This window comes from Scyliorhinus canicula, chromosome 23, assembly GCF_902713615.1.
Source record: "Scyliorhinus canicula chromosome 23, sScyCan1.1, whole genome shotgun sequence".
Lineage (NCBI taxonomy): Eukaryota > Metazoa > Chordata > Chondrichthyes > Carcharhiniformes > Scyliorhinidae > Scyliorhinus > Scyliorhinus canicula.
Genome location: NC_052168.1, coordinates 10,961,478 through 10,981,780, shown reverse-complemented (window position 1 = coordinate 10,981,780; position 20,303 = coordinate 10,961,478). Strand labels below are relative to the sequence as shown.

At 49.7% G+C, this 20,303-nt stretch overlaps 1 protein-coding gene across 1 annotated transcript in view; it reads right to left on the bottom strand.

Moving 5' to 3' along the window:
* LOC119956332 (MOB kinase activator 2-like) overlaps positions 1-19,416 on the bottom strand; it is a 50,437-nt gene extending 31,021 nt beyond the window's left edge. The window contains exon 1 of the mRNA XM_038783474.1: positions 19,214-19,416. Within this exon, the coding sequence (XP_038639402.1) occupies positions 19,214-19,230 (17 nt within the window). The 5' untranslated portion in view covers positions 19,231-19,416. The remainder of the gene's footprint in view (positions 1-19,213) is intronic.
* Positions 19,417-20,303: the final 887 nt, after the last annotated feature.

Genomic DNA, 20,303 nt, shown 5'->3' with positions numbered 1-20,303 from the left:
TAGTATCTGTCTCCAGGCTACCAGGGAAGCAAAGGCCAGAACATCTGCCTTTCGCTTCCTGGATTCCCGGGTCTTCCGATACCCCGAATATCGCCACCTCTAGACTCAGCGCCACCCTTGTTTTTAAAATCTTGGACATGACATCCGCAAACCCCTGCCAAAATCCCCTAAGCTTTGGACATGTCCAAAACATGTGGACATGGTTCGCTGGTCCTCCCGCGCATTTTATGCACCCGTCTTCCACCCCAAAGAATTTGCTCATCCGGGCCACTGTCATGTGAGCCCGATGCACAACCTTAAACTGTATCAGGCTGAGCCTGGCAAAGTTGGGGACGCATTGACTCTACTCAATGCATCCGCCCATAGACCATCCTCTATCTCTCCTCCCAGCTCCTCCTCCCACTTGCGCTTCAGCTCCTCGGTCTGCGTCTCCTCAGACCCCATAAGGTCCTTATAAATGTCCGAGACCCTCCCCTCTCCCACCCACCCTCTGGAAACTACCCTGTCCTGAATTCCCATTAGCGGTAGGAGCGGGAAGGTTGACACGTGTTTACGAAGGAAGTCCCGCACCTGCAGATACCTGTATTCGTTTCCCCCCGCCAACCCAAACTTTTCCTCCAACGCCCTCATACTCGGAACGCTCCCCTCTATGAACATATCCCCCCATCCTTTCAATCCCCGCTCTCCGCCATAACCGGAACCCTCCATCCATACTCCCCAGAGCAAACCGGTGAGTATCACAGATTGGGGCCCAAACCGATGCTCCCACTGCTACCACATGCCGCTTCCACTGGCCGCAAACTCTCAGGGCCGCCATCACCACGGGGCTGGTGGAGTACCACGTCGGCGGGAACAGCAGAGGTGCAGTTACCAACGCCCCCAGACTGGTAACCTTGCATGAAGCCGCCTCCATACGCTCCCATGCCGACCCCTCCCCACCACCCACTTCCTGATCATGGCTATATTCGCCGCCCAGTAATAGTTACTAAAAATTTGGCAGTGCCAGCCACCCTCTCCCCTACTCCGCTCAAGCATTACCTTCCTTACCCGCAGGGTCATGCCCGCCCAGACGAAGCCCGTGTTCACTCTGTTGACCCACTTAAAAAAGGACTGTGGAATAAAGATGGGGAGACACTGAAATACAAATAGGAATCTCGGGAGGACCGTCATTTTCACCGTTTGCACCCTCCCGGCCAGAGACAACGGAAGCGTGTCCCATCGCCAAAAATCGTCCTTCATTTGGTCCACTAGCCAGGCCAGATTCAATTTATACAGCCGGTCCCATTCCCACTCCACTTGGATGCCCAGGTAACTGAAACTACCCCCTACTGACCTAAAGGGCAGCTCTCCCAATCACCCCTCCTGTCCCTTCGCCTGAACCACAAACATCTCACTCTTTTCCATATTTAGCTTATACCACTAAAACCGGCCAAATTCCCCTAAAATCTTCATGATTTCTTCCATCCCCTCTACTGGGTCCGAAACATACAGAAGCAGATCATCCGCATAGAGCAAAACCCTGTGCTCTCCCCGCCTCTCCTCTCCCTCTCCCCCTCCCCCCGGACAAGTCCCCTCTGGCCCCTTGAGGCTCTCAGAGCAGTTGCCAACGGCTCTATAGCCAGCGCGAACAACAGTGGGGAGAGCGAAAATCTTTATAAATATTATTTTTATTTACTTGACCCTGCTTTTCAAATCACCCATTTTCATGTTCTCCTTGATCCACATCTCAAAAAGCATAGAACTGACGTTTCAGCACTCAATGGTCCAATGCTCTGACCAAACTATTCCATCAAACTATAATGTCTGACCCATTCTGTTAACAACATTTCCTCAATGAGGAAATTAGTGATTTAAAAAATTATATCAAGGAAAGGTACAAAGTTAAAGGATTCTACAATTCACCATTATTTTTCCAACATTTTAAACAGTATCCTGTTGAAGTTGCACCTTTTGAATTCCAACTTTCTTGTGAATATGTTTCTGAGAAATTAACTCAGCACTTTCAGGAATGTCTCCAGTTACCAACAGCCGACACTAGCAGCATTTTCACCCTTTCGTCTGCTGAAAGTGCCAACCCTTGCTGGAGTGGTTCATTTCAGATACGGACAGAATTCTGCTACCCTGACTTCCGGTGCCTTTTAACCCCAGCAAATGGGCACTAAAAGTACCCACAATCCCGCACCCCAACCCGCCAATCAACCACACTGCCAAGCAAGATGGGAAAAAGTCAACCACTATGTCGAAAAGCCAGCAGAGACGAGGGGAGTGAAACCTCAGCCACATATGGAGGCACGGAACCAGGGATAACCGATCCCGCAGAACTCCCAGCGCAGACCCAGGCATTCATGGACAGGCTGATGGGCTTCATCACCTCAGAATTCCAGGGACATAGAGAGGAAGTGAGGAGAGACCTCCTAGCAGCTGTTGAAATGGCAGCAGATGCTGCGACAGCCCCCATGAGAAGACGACAAGGGACCTCGAGAAGGCCGCCATGGACCGCGTGGACCAGATCACGGCGCTCAAGGTCAAGGTGGCGAGCCTGGTCAGAACCCAGAAGGGGCTCAAAGACTAAGTCGACGACCTGGAGTACACGTTGGCAGAATCTGAGAAGTGTTGGGCTGCCGGAAGGAACGGAGGGGAGCGAACCACGCCGAGTACGTAGCAGCAATGCTCGGGAAGCTGGTCGGCGAGGAGGGCTATGCCAAGCCCCCAGTGACAGACCGCACCAATAGGACGCTTTGGCAGCGGCGCAAGGCGGGGGAGCCAACCCGGGCGACAATCGGGATGCTGCACAGATATCAGAACAAAGGGAGGCTTCTGTGGTGGGCGAAGAGCGCAAGAGAGTGCAAGTGGGAAGGACATTCCATTCGCTTGTACCAAGACATTGATGCTGACCTGGCCAAGCGCCGGGCTGAATTCAATAGTGCCAAATCCGCCCTGTACAAAAATGGGGAGTGGTTTGGCATGCTCTACCCTGCCAAGCTATGGGTGACATACTAGGTCAAGGAACAATACTTTGACACCCTGGAGGAAGCCAACAGTTTTGTCCAGAAGAATGGTCTGGGCAAACAATGTTAGAAGGTAATGGCCAGAACATGGACTGCAAAATGATGACAAAGGCGGAGTGAACTCAGGCAAAGGTGCGGAAAAAGCAGGGGGGGGGGATAAAGCGGGGTAGATGGAGGTTAAATAGGGGAATCTGACTGGTAGGGGAACCGCTACACTAGCGTGTAGGCTGGTGTATGGGAATACAGTGAAGGAGGAGGCTGCGGCGCACCTCCCTAGAGGCCTGACAGAGGGGGAGGGAAGAACAGAACTTCAGTGGAAACCAAGGGTAATAAGAGAGGGGTCGGAGGAGGTAACGAAGGCGGTGAAAAATAACGAATGCTGGTATCCATGTGCTAAAATTCGCAACAAATGAAATTTTGCTCTTCTCAGTTTTTTTTTTTTTTTGTTTTTTTAAATTTAGATTACCCAATTATTTTTTCCAATTAAGGGGCAATTTAGCGTGGCCAATCCACCTACTATGCACATTTTTGGGTTGTGGGGGCGAAACCCACGCAGACACGGGGAGAATGTGCAAACTCCACACGGACAGTGACCCAGAGCCGGGATCGAACCTGGGACCTCAGCGCCGTGAGGCGGTTGTGCTAACCACTAGGCCACCGTGCTGCCCTTGCTCTTCTCAGTTAACTCCTCCTATGTCTAGAAACCCACTGGAGCCTTCATAAAGCATTTCCTATGGGCATTGTGGTGGAACTTGAAAGAGTGCAGCTCAGACTGGTATTAGCACACACCCTTTCCCCAATCTTCCCAGGTGAATTACCTCAGCTGTGTCACTAGGCGAACTGGCAGATGCTGGTTTCAATCAGCAACACAAACTCATTGAGTGCAGGATATGGTTTTTGCAAAGGGAAAGCAGGATTTTAAAAACTATTTCACGGGATGTGGGGGTCACTGACTAGGCCAGCATTTATTGCTCATCCTCTATTGCCTCCAGGCGGTCTAGGTATACCCACAGTGCTGGGGAATGACTTTGAGCCACATCCATTATTTCATAATGGTTCGCCACATAAAAGATTGGCAGAGGCTACTTGCCACTCAACTGGAAACTGACATGTGGCTCGATACGGACCTAAAGAGAGAAAAGAAGATATGACATGAAAGTTTCCCAGCCAAACCACGGTGTTCAATCCTACGGAAGCCATATATATCAAATATGCCTCAACACTTTTCCAAAAGCTACAGGTTAATCTTAGCGGAAAACAGTCCCTTAATGGGTTACACAGCTAATGTGTCCTGCAGTATAGCCTGTCGAGTGACTATATTTTACAGCCATATACAAAATGTGGTGGCAATGTCATGCATAATTACATGACTAATGGAGGCAAATGTGACCTAGGCCGTCATGACAACAAATCACAGTGCTGACTAGGCCTAAGCCACTCATTGCTCATCTAACTCTAAAGTTTGATGTGGTGCAGGCCGGTTACAAGATATAGGAACAGTGCTATAAAAGAACGCTTAATCAGAAAAGAGTCAATCATGCTGTTGACAGCCAACATTAAGAGCAACAGCATAACAAGAAGTGAGTCAAGTGCAAGAAAAATGGTCCAATAGACTTAAATGAACGTCTGAAATTTGGAAATCGGAATTTAAATGGGCGGGACGGTGGCATAGTGGTTAGCACTACTGCATCGTCCTCCCTGTGTCTGCGTGGGTTCCCTCCGGTTTCCTCCCACAGTCCAAAGGTGTGGAGGTTAGATGGATTGGACATGCTAAATTGCCCTTCATGCCCAGGGATGTGCAGGTTAAGTTATAGGGATAGGGCAGGATGGGGAGTGGACCTGGGTAATGTTCTTTCAGAGGGTTGGTGCAGACTCGAAGGGCCAAATGGCCTCCTTCTGCTCTGTAGGGATTCTGTGATTCTATGATCAAAAGAAAGAATTGTTACCAATTCAGAGCAGGTGCAAGATTAACTTTTTTGACATAGATCCTTTCCCAGCAATAGGAAGGATGTGAAAGCATTGGAAAGGGTGCAAAGGAGATTTACCAGGATGCTGCCTGGATTGCAGGGTAGGTCTTATGAGGAAAGGTTGAGGGAGCTCGGGCTTTTCTCATTGGAGCGAAGGAGGATGAGTGGTGACTTAATAGAGGTTTATAAGATGATGAGGGGGATAGATAGAGTGGACGTTTAGAGACTATTTCCTCGGGTGGATGTAGCTGTTACAAGGAGGCATAACTACAATGTTCGGGGTGGGAGGTATCGGAGGGATGTCCGAGGTAGGTTCTTTACTCAGAGAGTGGTTAGAGTGTGGAATGGACTGCCTGCTGTGATAGTGGAGTCGGACACTTTAGGAACTTTCAAGCGGTTATTGGATAGCCACAGGGAGCACACCAGAATGATGGAGTGGGATAGCTTTATCTTGGTTTCGGACAGAGCTCGGCCCAACATTGAGGGCCGAAGGGCCTGTTCTGTGCTGTACTGTTCTATGTTCAGCGCGCATGCCATTCTGACAAGGTAAACTACCTGGAACATAAACATGCCTTTTATCTCTTCTGTCAATGACAGAACCACTGTACATTTGCAGCATGGTTTCTTTATGAGTGCTAACCACTGCGCCACCGTGCCACCCCGAAGTTCAGAATTTCTGAATTTTATTTTATCAATGTCCCACCCCGCTGGATTCCAGCCATTGAATACCCGGGTAGATTGGGAGCGGCACGGTGGCGCAGTGGTTAGCAGTGCTGAGGGTCCGGGTTCAATCACGTCCGGGGGGTCACGGTCTGTGTGGGGTTTGCACATTCACCCTGTGTCTGCATGGGTCTCACCCCCACAACCCAAAGATGTGCAGGGTAGGTGGATTGGCCACGCTACACTGTCCCTTTAATGAAAAAAAAGAATTGGGTACTCTAAATTAATTTTTTTTTTAATGAATCCCCGGGTAAGGGCTGTTTAGAGTAGATACTTAAACCAGATTTCAACTTAAGTTGTAAATTATCCATCTATCTACAACCAGAGCTGAATACGTAATGAACTGTAATTATAAAAAACAATCTAACATTGTGAAATGGATACAAACAGAATCATTATGATCCTATTTTTTCCGCATCACTTATTTGACAGAACACTTTTGCGACAGGGCATGTCAAAGCAAACACTTACACGATAAGGAGATTGCTGCATGACGAGATCATATTATAAGAAAGATAGGAGGATTTGGTAGTTTCCCCTAGGCCTAGTGGGTAAAGACGCTGCCCCACGTAGCATTGAGTCTCACAGGACAGAAGGTGCCAGCTTTGATTCCGTTCTGTGCTGTTTTAAGGTTCCTTTCATGTTCGCTAAGGATCTTCGGTAGAGCAATACTCCTGTCAGAGACCTGTCATTTGTTTTGCACTGCTACTTCTAGAATCCATAGAATCCCTACAGTGCAAAGGGAAGCCATTCAGCCTATACATCTGCACCAACCCTCTGAAAGAGCACCCTATCTCGGCCCATTCCCTCGCCCTATCCCTGTAACCCCACTTAAAACTTTTGGCACTAAGGAACAATTAGCATGGCCAATCCACCTAACCTGCACATCTTTGGGTTGTGCAAACTCCACACCGACGGTGACCCGGGGCTAGGATCGAACCCAGGACTGCAGCGCTGTGGGGCAGCAGTGCTAACCACTGTGCCACTCTGCCGCCCAGATTCCCAATTTCTAACATTAAAAGTGAGCGATCTAGTTCCACTGTTATGCTTTTAAACAGCAGTCCAACAAAAGTTTGCAACACACAGAAAACCAGGTCACCGCTGCTATGGGAACAATAAAGCCATATTTATTTCCAGTGCAGCCAATGGTAAGAGAGCAACTCATTTCCATCAGGTGCAGTCTTCTCGCCTTCTTCAGCTGAGCCAACCTGCACGGCAGCTGAGATGCTACAATTCAAATAATTTCTGGGCAGATAGGTCAGCAGTTTAAAGAACAAGATGGGAATATTCTTTGGACGATGTCGGCAAGGAGGGGTAAAAAAAGGTGGAGACACAATGAAACGTGCAGATGAAACTGTGCTGCAAACTAAAAAGGAAAATGATCTAATTCAAACTGCAACGCAACAAGCCTCAGCAGGCTCTGTAATGTACAAAAAATCCCGAGGCATTAACCCCGTCAGTGCTGAATTAACAAAGAAAGCCACCATTTTATTCAAAATACAAAGGAAGATAATTTATGGGTCATTCCAAATTCAACTCATAGGTCTACAGAGAATCCGCATTTACAACAAAAGGCACAAGCTATGTATCGTGTTAAAATTCTGCTAGTGTCAAATGTTATCCAGGATTCATCACGAAGAAAAATCTTTCTTTTTAATCCAAATGTCAAAACTTTGTGACAATTGTTAATCTTAGGTTTCCAAGATAATTATGTTTTAGAACGGTATATTTTAGTTGAAAGATAATGATATTCTGGCACTGTGGCTTTATACAACCTGCAGTCTGCCTGGCAGTAAGTCTGGGTGCTTTGACTGGTAGAGATCAAGAGAAGACAGATTGTTTTACTGAGAGGAAGGTGAGAGACTGAGACACAATGACCAGCCTCTGGGAATACCATGAGTAGACCCAGAGGCTCCCAAATTCTAAAAAGGTGTTATAATTATTGAGATGTAAAAATTGGTACTGTAAACAATCCATTATCTTTTATAATGAAAGGGAATTATGATCAAAGATAACCAGGTAGCATTTTTAGATTCAATGGTTCACATTGCCATGGAAGAGAGGGTAGAGGAAGCCATTTTTGAGTTGAGGTTACAGGCTTCCCTATAAACCCATCACAGACAGCAGTTTTGGTTTGTGTAGTCTGCAGACATCTTGAGAGGGAGCAAGCACGAGATAGAAACAGCCAAGCCTGCACTTTTGAGCAAAGAAAGTGCTGACCCTATCGGTCATCACATAGACCACACGTGAGGGCTCGCACTCAGATTGAAGACCGAGTTTGTGTGGATTTAGAGGAGGCTGGAAGATTTGCCTAGCTTGGAATTAGAGAAAGGTAGTTCTGGGGTTAGAGATACCCAGCTGAGCAAGTAAAAACAAAGCAAGTTGTTGGGAGCTGAGAATTTTAGACTGGTTTCTGGATGATGAAGGGTCCACTTAAAGGACCGTGTAACGTGAAGCCATAACATATCAAAAGTTAAATGAGGTAGTTGCCTGCAAAGAGAAAGGACAGTTTTGTCAATGATATCTTAGTGAATTACTTACTACAGTAAATGTTTTAAAAAGTGAAATCTTGACACATCATTCTTTCAGCTATCAACTGGAAGTTCGGATTTTTCTTTGAAAGCTATCGGGGATCCATATTCTCCCCATGCCTGCGTGGGTCTCACCCCCCATAACCCAAAGACGTGCAGGGGAGGTGGATTGGCCACGCTAAATTGCCCCTTAATTGGAAAAATATGTATCAAAAATATTTTTTTTTTAAATCGAGGATTGTAACAAAATTAGGTGTTCTTTGCAAGATTTCAAAAGCACAGGGAGGCGAGTATATTGTGATTTGCTAAGCTTTAAACAAACAATATTTCACAGTAAAGTTTGCTGTATTCATTGCAAAATTAAAAAACAACTATTTCAAAAGCTTTCCTCAAAAGAGCATTTTTCTGTGTGCCTTGCGACAGTTAACAAAGGTAAATTTAAAAGCAGTGGCAGAAAAGTTGGAAATGTTAAAAGTAGGCTCCATGGAAGCAGAAATAGTTCGGTATTGGCTCAACATCTGAACCTTGAGGAAAGAAAAGGTAATCGAGATAAAACGCAGCTTGAGTTGGCGAAGATGAAAGCAAAATACTGCAGATGCTGGAAATGTGAAATAAAAACAGAAAGTGCTGCATTGTGGAGCGAGAAACAGGATTTAACATATTTCTCTTCTTTGGACTTGCTGCTAGACATACTGAGTTCTTTCAGCATTTTGTTTTTATTTGAATTGGCTAGGATTCAATTACAAATGAAGCAACTTGAAAGAGAGGGAAAAGAAAAAAAAAAAAGAGGGGTGTGTAAAAAACCACAGCTCAGAGCCACCTTACAACTGGTCATAACTTCAGTCCAAATCAATAGCATGGTATGTTTCAGCATGATATGTGGTAAGTAAAGTCACCATAACCCGAGATGATAATACACTGCTTTCCCCTTTGGAGAGGGAGAGCTGACTGATGATGATTTAACTCGAGGATCACCACACCCCAGACGAGGGGCAAGGTTGAGAGAGCCTTCATGTTTAGTGTTTTGGGATGTCCTGAGGGTGTGAAGGCACAATGTTTTTTAAAAAAGAATTACCTGTTTCTGTGCATGTTCTATGTAAATACCAACACCAGCGGTACAGGAGTTTGAACTCGTGCTGTTGACCTCACTCTGCATCACAAACCTGCTGTCCAGCCAACTGAGCTGAACCACTAGTTTTATTTTCAAAGCACTCTGCCCTTACAAATCCGAGACCAGGATTCGAACACAGCCCACTTTAATAGTGCCTTATACAGGTCCTGGCCAACATTCCTGATTGTCAAATAATTGGCCATTTAATTTAACTGCTGTTTATGGCGTTTTGCTGTGTGCAGAGTGGCTGCTTGCATTTTGTGCACGCTATCTCAAAGTAACTTGCTACCTGTAAAGAGCTTGGAATTTTTACAAGAGATATCAATATAATATAGAGCAAGTCTTTTCCAGGGGAAAATGAGTTTGGCCACTCTGATCAACCCCTAACAGGTGTGGGCCCACAGCACTAAACTGTCTCTGCAATTTCACACAGCTAGCAGAGTCTGTGCGGAGTCTGCACGTCCTCCCCGTGTGTGCGTGGGTTTCCTCCGGGTGCTCCGGTTTCCTCCCACAGTCCAAAGATGTGAGGGTTAGGTGGATTGGCCATGATAAATTGCCCGTAGTGTCCTAAAAAGTAAGGTTGGGGGGGGGGGGGGGGGGGGGGGGTTTGTTGGGTGGATACGTGGGTTTGAGTAGGGTGATCATTGCTCGGCACAACATCGAGGGCCGAAGGGCCTGATCTGTGCTGTACTGTTCTAAGAATCTAGCAGTCTTATTCAGAAAGGTGAGAACATTGGCTGGTGTTGGTATTTACATAGAACGTGTACAGAAACAGGTAATTCTTTTTTTAAAACATTGTGCCTTCACACCCTCAGGACATCCCAAAACACTAACATGAATTATCTTGGAACCGTAATTTTGCACATTTGGCAGCCATCATGTGCACAGCAGGGTTCCGAAAACAGAAATAAGTGACCAGCTTAATCCATTTTCAATGGTGTTGATTAAGGGGTAAATTAAGGGATAACCCGAACTCTGCCTTCTCAACCTTGCCCCTCACTGGAGGTGTGGTGACCCTCAGTAAACCATCACCAGCCTGCTCTCCCCCTCAAATGGGAAAGTAGCCTATAGTCATCTGGAACTGTGGCAAACGCTACCCATTACACCAGTACATTTTGGGATCTTTTACATCCAGCCGAACAGACAGGTAAAGGCCTCATTGCATCCAAGTGTCAGTATCTTCCAGCAAAGGAACTTCTATAGTCTAAATTAGATCCTCAAGTCTCCATAGTGCGCTCCATCTCCAACCTAGAGTGTTGTATCACTTGGCCACACCGACACTCGTGTACGTTATTTGCTTACCAGCAGGCTTTGCATCTTGGTTTGGAGGTTTTATGACTAAACTGCTCAATGCAAGACAGCTTTGTAAGTCAGGATAAAGCGGATAGACAAGGTTTTTTTTGGAGGGGGAGGAATAGCTAACTGTGCTCGTCTTCACTTTTATTCTTGTGTTACTTTTGATCAAACTTGGGTACTGAACAGTGTAATGATAGCCCCTACAATTTCCCATGTGATAAATTCCAGAGTGTGGAGGGATGAGAAGCATGAAATTAAGGAAAGGGATGAAAGGTCACGCTGGAATCACATGCCACAACTAAAAGCAGCCAGAGTACAGTACTACTGGCAAATACTGAAATAATGCACTCTTCTGTGAGATCTCAACCAGAAATCATTACGTGGAGATCCAAAAGAATATGGGGAGTTGGGAACATTTTTAATCTCTGCCAAATCATGAAACAATGCTGATTTGACCTACAAATTGTTTTCTTCCAGTTGCTACATAACGTTATTAAACTGCTACCTTAAAAATGAAAATGCTAGTTACTTCATTCCATGGACATGCTGCACTGAACCATTTCAAATAGAATCATAGAATTTACAGTGCAGGAGGCCATTCAGCCCATCGAGTTTGCACCAGCCTTTTGAAGAGCACCCCATTTGAACCCACATTTCTAACCTATCCCCATAACCAAGTAACCCCATCTAACCTTTTTTTTGGACACTAAGGGCAATTTAGCACGGCTAATCCACCTAACCTGCACATCTTTGGACTGTGGGAGGAAACCGGAGCACCCGGAGGAAACCCACACAGACACGGGGAGAACATGCGGACTCCGCACAGACAGTGACTCAAGTCGGGAATCGGACCTGGGACCCTGGAGCTGTCAAGCAACTGAGCTAACCACTGTGTTACTATGGGGATTTAACATTCGCCAGGAAACTGGGAGAAGTCCCCTGCACCTCTTGAAATAGTGCCAGAGGGGACAATTAGGGTCTCCATTCTAAAGGCAGTGCTTGTAGACAATACTGAATTGATCAGCCAAGAGATTTCCAACAAGTATGGAGAATGAAAATACCAGCTTAAGATCCAACTTTCAATTTCTTAGTTTTGCCATGGGCTATCTTTATTGTGTGATGTACTCATTGTGGAACAGTGCTAAGAAATATAATCACCCACCTCAAGAAATAAATATCAATATCAAGCCCTCGCAGGCAAGAGTGAAGACCGGCTTGGTGTGAAGTCAAACCATTTCTATACTGAACAATTAAGTTGTCAGCATAATTAGTTTGATGTAAAGTAAAGCTCATTCCAAGCTGCCACAGTAGAAAGAGCATACTCATTGACAGCATCAAATAGCTCCATTGATGTTTCGATGATAACCACGAACAATTCAAATCTTCTCCTCTTTGAGTCTAGTTATTAACTGGATTCACCAAATTGTTGCCCTTATTGTTTCTGATGCCACCAGGATTCCGTATATATTGTCGCCTGTCCCTTGATTAGAGGATGATGTCTAATCAGGATCGTGAGTTTCTGTCAAGGGTCTTCATGTGACTGAAACTGGCCGAATCTCAATGTACAGATCTTTGAGCACATGGAGCAGAATGTCCCAGGAGGCAGTGGGATCAGGAGTGCAGGGTTTACTTTCTTTTCTAGCGTGACTTTGACTATTCATAAAGACGTTGCGACTCAAAAACGTGATGTAGCTTGATGGACAAATTGTCACCATTCTGAGCAATTGGCAGAAAGCTCCTCCCAGTTGATATTATCAATTTTGCCACGCTCCAAGGGGAGAACGTGCAGACTCCTCACAGACAATGACCAAGTGTCTTTATTTGTCCTCCTCTGGAATACTGGCCATTTGAGAGTCGAGTAACCAGGACCTAGTGGGGGAACTCGTTTTTCAGCATCGGGACAGAGTGTCCAGTCCATCAAAGTTGATTTGGTTGAGTTTGTTTGAATGTTGCTGGTGAAATGGACATTCTGAATTCTTCCTCAGTGTACCCGTAGGGTGACGACTTGAGGATTTTCACAGTAACTTCACTGCGGTGATAATGTGAGCCTATGTGTGACACTAATAAAGATTATTATAATGTACTGGATGACTGCACATGGAAAAGATCTCAATGGGAGCCTGGACCTTAGAGCAGGGTATAAAAGATTAGCATTATGGGACAAAAATGTAACTAAGAAATTGCCGATTGTACAGTACCATTCGAAACATGACAGTTCAATTGCAACAAAAAACTTCCATCTCCGACATGATCCTAAAAACATCCAGTTTTCTTTCTACCCATATTGTTCAGTAGGAAATCCACAAGAGGTTCTGATGAAGGTCTCTAAATGTTAACCCTTTTTTTCCCCTATCAGGTGCCAACGATGCATCCCCAGTACATTTTTGTTTAATTCTGGCACCTATAAACACATGAAGTCCTCAACAATTCAGATGAGAACCACTTGCAGGTAGGAGGTAAGCAACACAAAACTTTCCACAGAAAACAGTCTGTCAAGTCCCTCCCGATACAGAGAAACCTTTGAAATGTCAAGTCTGGAATACATGACAGAGTGTAACAAGCAGGAGGCACCGACGCTGAGAGATAAGCTTGGATCTTCTGCAGACAAGGAGTCAAAGTTCCAGAGAATGGTAGTGTCTGACAATTACACATAACACAAATGGTGAATTTTGGGAAATGTTTTACTCTTCACCTACTATTCTAGTGTTTAAATACAGAAACAATTATTTCAGAATCATTCAAGCACAGGTGACTTTGTTACTCCGATTGCATTTTGAAATCCCCATGGTCAGCCTTCCAACATTATTATTTTAAAATTAATTTAGAGCGCCCAATTTGTTTTCCAATTAAAGGGCAATTTGGCATGGCCAATCCACCTACCCTACACATCTTTGGGCTGTGAGGGTGAGATCCAATCAGACACGGGGAGAATGTGCAAACTCCACACAGGCAGTGATCCGGAGCTGGGATCCAAGCCGGATCCTCAGCGCCGTGAGGCAGCAGTGCTAACCACTGCACCATCGTGCCACCCTTCCAACATTATTTATAATCCGTCTGATACACAGATGCTGAACATTTGGTGGCTTGGACCATATCCGCTTCAGGGCTTGGTTTCTTGCCTGCGGTGATACGAACGTGTACCCATGTCATATTGTCAAACTCCTTGATGATTTTCCCACGTGAGATTTGACTTACATAGAACATACAGTGCAGAAGGAGGCCATTCGGCCCATCAAGTCTGCATCGACCCACTTAAGCCCTCACTTCCACCCTATCCCCATAACCCAATAAACCCCTCCTAACCTTTTTTGGTCACTAAGGGCACTTTCTCATGGCCAATCCACCTAACCTGGATCTTTGGACTGTGGGAGGAAACCGGTGCACCCGGAGGAAACCCACACAGACACGGGGAGAACGTGCAGACTCCGCACAGACAATGACCCAGCGGGGAGTCGTACTCGGGACCCTGGCGCTGTGAAGCCACTCGTGCAACCGTCTCTTAACCTTACCCACAATCTAATTTTAATCAAGGTGGATGCAGCAACTTGGATCAGGTAAAAAAAGAACAGTTCCATGTAAGCTGCCTTATCAAGTATATCTATTAAAAACTAGGACAGCTCCATCAATCCACCTATGTATATCAAGCCTGATTCAGACGCTGAGTTTTAGCAGTCAATGGTTTAAAGATACAAGCAAACATTTCCAACTAACCTCCACTCTTCAACTTTCCAACTATCTGACTCGCCTTACAAATGACCAAGTCTACACGATTCTCTGCCTGATTGAATTTCAGCACCAAACATTTGCTTTCTGACAAACCTCGCAGGCACTCACTGAATTCGTTTTACACAATCCCTCATGCCCATGTTTGCCGAGACCCTCTCCCGTTACACAGCACGTGGATCTGACATTTTTATTCCTTAAGTTGAAAACCTAGGTGAAAGATCAAGGCCAGAAATGCAGGACAACAAGGTTGAAAAGATTTACATGCAACAGAAATGAGCCAGTGAGGTCATACAGAAGGAAGAATGGGTTAAGAGTAGCTCTCCTGTGATAAGCTGGAACTGGGCACTTCCATTGACCACGTCTGAATTATTTCCCTCCAAACCCTATTAGCAATGAACAACCTGAACAACGGGTTGAGTTATATCCTTCATTGTATGCCCAGCTCAGTTTTCTGCCTTAATTTCTTTTTAAATTCCCAACTAAGGAACAATTTAGCATGGCCAATCCACCTACCTGCACATCTTTGGGTTGTGGGGTGAGACCCATGCAGACACGGAGAAAATGTACAAACTCCACACGGACAGTGACCCGGAGCTGGGATCAAACCTGGGTCCTCGGCACCGGAGGCAGCAGTGCTAACCCCTGCGCCACCCTGCCGCCTCAGTTTTATGCCTTGAACAGTACCGTTCTTGCGTCCAACTCCATAGGATTTGGGATATGCCCTTTACCCTGTTTGGTTTGAAACTCCCAAACAAGTTGGGTTTGGGTTCCTCATCTTGGACATTTCCAATCCAACTCGAGTGGGAATCCCCCCTTTGTCCTACATACCCTGATTTGGTTGATCTGCTGTTGGGTTGGGTTACACCAGGGGTGGGCAAACTTTTCCGTGCAAGGGCCGCATTCAGAAATTCACAATTCACAAAGGGCCGCATAGTATATTAAGTAAAATAATTACTTCACCCGGTTATGATTCTGGGCGCCTCATATAGAACATAGAACAGTACAGCACAGAACAGGCCCTTCGGCCCTCGATGTTGTGCCAAGCAATGATCACCCTACTCAAGTCAACGTATCCACCCTATACCAGTAAGTAACCCAACAGCCCCCCCACCCATTAACCTTTTAAAAAAAAAAAAAAAAAAAAAAATTTTTTTTTAAAATTTTTTTTTTTTTTTTTTGTAATGACTTGGTGGGCCGCAGAAATACCTTTGGCGGGCCGCATGCGGCCCGCGGGCCGTAGTTTGCCCACCCCTGGGTTACACACAAACATACGAATTAGGAGCAGAAGGAGGCCACTCGGCCCCTCGAGCCTGCTCCACCATTCAATAAGATCATGGCTGATCTGATTGTAACCTCAAACCCACACTCTGCCTAACCCCCGAGAACCTTTCACCTCCTTGTTAATCAAGAATCTATCCTGCTGTTCCCTAATAATAATCAAAGACTCTCCTTCCACTGCCTTTTGAGGAAGAGAGTCCCAGAGACGCACAACCCTCAGAAAAGATTTCTCCTCATCTATGTCCTGAATGGGGAATCCCTTATTTCAAACAGTGACCCACCCTAGTTCTAGATTCTCCCTCAACAGGAAACAGCCTCTCCACATCCACCCTGTCAAAACCCCTCAGGATCTTTTGTTTCAGTAAAGTCGCCTCTTACGCTTCTAAACGTATGCAAGCCCAGCCTTTCCTCATAAGACAACCCGCCCCATGTGGCGCAGTGGATAGCACTGGGAATGCGGTGCTGAGGATCCGGGGGTCACTGTCTGTGAGGAGTTTGCACGTCCTCCCCGTGTCTGTGTGGGTTTCCTCCGGGCGCTCCGGTTTCCTCCCACAAGTCCTGAAAGACATGCTTATTAGTTGAATTGGACATTCTGAATTCTCCCTCTGTGTACCCGAACAGGCGCCGGAGTGTGGCGACTAGGGGATTTTCACAGTGACTTCATTGCAGTGTTAATGTAAGCCCACATGTGACAATAATAAAGATTATTATGATTATTATGAACCCACAGAAAATATTTCAGAAAGAAGTGGAAATCATGGGCAGCACGGTGGCGCAGTGGGTTAGCACTGCTGCCTCACGGCACTGAGGTCCCGGGTTCGATCCCGACCTTGGGTCACTGTCCGTGTAGAGTTTGCACATTCTCCCCGCATCTGCGTGGGTTTCACCCCCACAACCCAAAGATGTGCAGGTTAGGTGGATCGGCCACGCTAAATTGCCCCTTAATTGGAAAAAAGTAATTGGGTACTCCGATTTTTTTTTTTTTTAAATAAGACAAGCCGCCCTATCCAGGTATTAATCTAGTAAACCTCCTCCTAACTGCTTCCAACGCATTTACATCCTTCTTCAAATATGTATGTGCACCAGTGGTGGGCAACTTGCGGCCCATCTGTGTTCTATGTATAGCCAATAAGACAATTTGTTGACCATCGTTCACATATAGGATTGCCACATTCCCTGGTGAAACTTTTTCCTCCCGGTATGACTGAAGTGCTGCATACATAAGGCAAGATGTGGAGATGCCGGCGTTGGACTGGGGTGAGCACAGTAAGAAGTCTTACAACACCAGGTTAAAGTCCAACAGGTTTGATTCAAACATAAGGCAAGGACAAGCGCAGTGAGCAACAAGCACTGTATATGGTGTGCATTAAATCTTATTCATGGCGTCATAGGCGGGGTTGTGGGAGGCGAAGCGGGGGCGCCAGAGGGAAGGAAAGAATGGGACAGGATTTGGCAATGTGGGGACCGGGGAAGAGAATGAGACAGTGAGATGACAGGGGCGGGGAGAGGGGCGGGGAGAGGGGCGGGACGACAGGGGCGGGACGACAGGGGCGGGACGACAGGGGCGGGGAGTGGGGCGGGACGACAGGGGCGGGGAGAGGGGCAGGGACGACAGGGGCGGGGAGAGGGGCGGGGAGAGGGACGGGACGACAGGGGCGGGGAGGGGCCGGGACGACAGGGGCGGGGAGAGGGGGCGGGACGACGGGGTGGGGAGAGGGGCGGGACGACAGGGGCGGGGAGAGGGGCGGGACGACAGGGGCGGGGAGTGGGGCGGGACGACAGGGGTGGGGAAAGGGGCAGGACGACAGGGCCGTGGAGAGGGCCGGGAAGAGGGGCGAAAGGGAGTGGGGCAAAAGGGGGCGGGGCTGCAGGGGAAGGAGGGGCGGGGCTGCAGGGGAAGGAGGGGGCGGGGCTGCAGGGGAAGGAGGGGGCGGGGCTGCAGGGGTAGGAGGGGGCGGGGCTGCAGGGGTAGGAGGGGCGGGGCTGCAGGGGTAGGAGGGGCGGGGCTGCAGGGGTAGGAGGGACGGGGCTGCAGGGGAAGGAGGGGCGGGGCTGCAGGGGAAGGAGGGGCGGGGCTGAAGCGGGAGGGGGCGGGGCTGAAGCGGGAGGGGGCGGGGCTGAAGCGGGAGGGGGCGGGGCTGAAGCGGGAGTGGGCGGGGCTGCAGCGGGAGGGGGCGGGGCTGCAGCGGGAGGGGGCGGGGCTGCAGCGGGTGGGGGCGGGGCTGCAGCGGGAGGGGGCGGGGCTGCAGCGGGAGGGGGCGGGGCTGCAGCGGGAGGGGGCGGGGCTGCAGCGGGAGGGGGAGGGGCTGCAGCGGGAGGGGGAGGGGCTGCAGCGGGAGGGGGCGGGGCTGCAGCGGGAGGGGGCGGGGCTGCAGCGGGAGGGGGCGGGGCTGCAGCGGGAGGGGGCGGGGCTGCAGCGGGAGGGGGCGGGGCTGCAGCGAGAGGGGGCGGGGCTGCAGCGGGAGGGGGCGGGGCTGCAGCGGGAGGGGGCGGGGCTGCAGCGGGAGGGGGCGGGGGCTGCAGCGGGAGGGGGCGGGGCTGCAGCGGGAGGGGGCGGGGCTGCAGCGGGAGGGGGCGGGGCTGCAGCGGGAGGGGGCGGGAGGGGACGGGGCTGCAGCAGGAGGGGGCGGGAGGGGACGGGGCTGCAGCAGGAGGGGGCGGGGCTGCAGCGGATGGGGCGGGGGTGCAGCAGGAGGGGGCGGGGGTGCAGCGGGAGGGGGTGCAGCGAGAGGAGGTGGGGCTGCAGCGGGAGGGGCTGCAGCGGGAGGGGCTGCAGCAGGAGGGGTTGCAGCGGGAGGGGGCGGGGTTGCAGCGGGAGGGGGCAGGGTTGCAGCGGGAGGGGGCGGGGTTGCAGTGGGAGGGGGCGGGGCTGCAGTGGGAGGGGCTGCAGTGGGAGGGGCTGCAGTGGGAGGGGCTGCAGTGGGAGGGGCTGCAGTGGGAGGGGCTGCAGTGGGAGGGGCTGCAGTGGGAGGGGCTGCAGTGGGAGGGGCTGCAGTGGGAGGGGCTGCAGTGGGAGGGGGGCGGGGCTGCAGTGGGAGGGGGGCGGGGCTGCAGTGGGAGGGGGGCGGGGCTGCAGTGGGAAGGGGCGGGGCTGCAGTGGGGGGGGGGCGGGGCTGCAGTGGGAGGGGGGCGGGGCTGCAGTGGGAGGGGGGCGGGGCTGCAGTGGGAGGGGGGCGGGGCTGCAGTGGGAGGGGGGCGGGGCTGCAGTGGGAAGGGGCGGGGCTGCAGTGGGAGGGGGGCGGGGCTGCAGTGGGAGGGGGGCGGGGCTGCAGTGGGAGGGGGGCGGGGCTCGCGCGGGGACAGAGGCCTCGCGCTTGGCCAGGCTGCTAACGGTTCCCGCACGGGGCCGCCGCGCTGCACCCTGGGAGCTGTAGTTCCTCCTCCTCCGGCTGCCAGCCATCGGTGCGGTCCGGGAACTCCAGTCCCCAGTACACGCCGCGGCGCAGAAACATGCGCACTGGGGGGCAGAAAATCGAGGAGAACGTCCTCCCTCATCGGACATCTAATTCTGTGGCGTTTAGAATTCCTTCCGAAATTCAATCAAGGTACAAATCAGCCAGCAAACCCTTGACTTACCCCATTAACCAATCCATAGGCGCCGCACCTCCTCGTGGCCTCCGATGGATATTTCAGTGCGGCTCAGTCGTTTCAAAAGTGTCACCGCTGTACTTCTTTCAATTGATCCGGATCACGGGGCCGAGGGGGAGGCTCAAATCTGTCATTTAACCGGAGTTTTTTTTTTCGCCCTCACTGACCGGAAGTAAACACTGCCGTTTGACGTCACGGGGCGTGGCTTTTATAGGTGTGGGCGTGCGTGGCGCGCGGTGACGTCATGACGCCGGCCGACACCGACCTTGCGTCCCAGGCTCAGCCTCCTGCCTCTCAATGCCTTGCTGCTCATTGGGACAGTCCCTTCCAACCCCACTCCCCTCCCCGTCTGCAGCTCCCCACTTCCCACATCAATGTGCATCACCCACTCTTTGTGCACAAACACTGGGAATTCAACATGGACCAAATCATACCTTTGGGAAAGTTTGGTTCAATACCGTGGCGTGACCCAATAGACAGATTTCATAGAATTTACAGTGCAGAAGGAGGCCATTCGGCCCATCGAGTCTGCACCGGCCCTTGGAAAGAGCACCCTACTCAACCCCACGCCTCCACCCTATCCCCGTAATCCACTTTACCTTTTTGGACACTAAGGGCAATTTAGCATGACCAATCCACCTAACCCGCACATCAGTGCCGAGTCTGCACGTTCTCCCCGTGTCTGCGTGGGTTTTCTCCGGGTGCTCCAGTATCCTCCCACAGATGTGCAGGTTAGGTGGATTGGCCATGCTAATTGCCCTTAGTGACCAAAAAGGTTAAGTGGGATGACTGGATTATGGGGATAGGGTGGAGGTAGGCTTGGGTAGGGTGCTCTTTCCAAGGGCCGGTGCAGACTCAATGGGCCGAATGGCCTCCTTCAGCACTGTAAAAAAAAAATTCACCTAGCCTGAACATCTTTGGACTGTGGGAGGAAACCGGAGCACCCGGAGGAAACCCACGCAGACACGGGGTGAACATGCAGACTCCGCACAGACAGTGACCCAAGCTGGGACTGAAACCTGGGACCCTGGAGCTGTGAAGCAGCTGTGCTAAGCACTGTGCTACCGTGCTGCCCCAC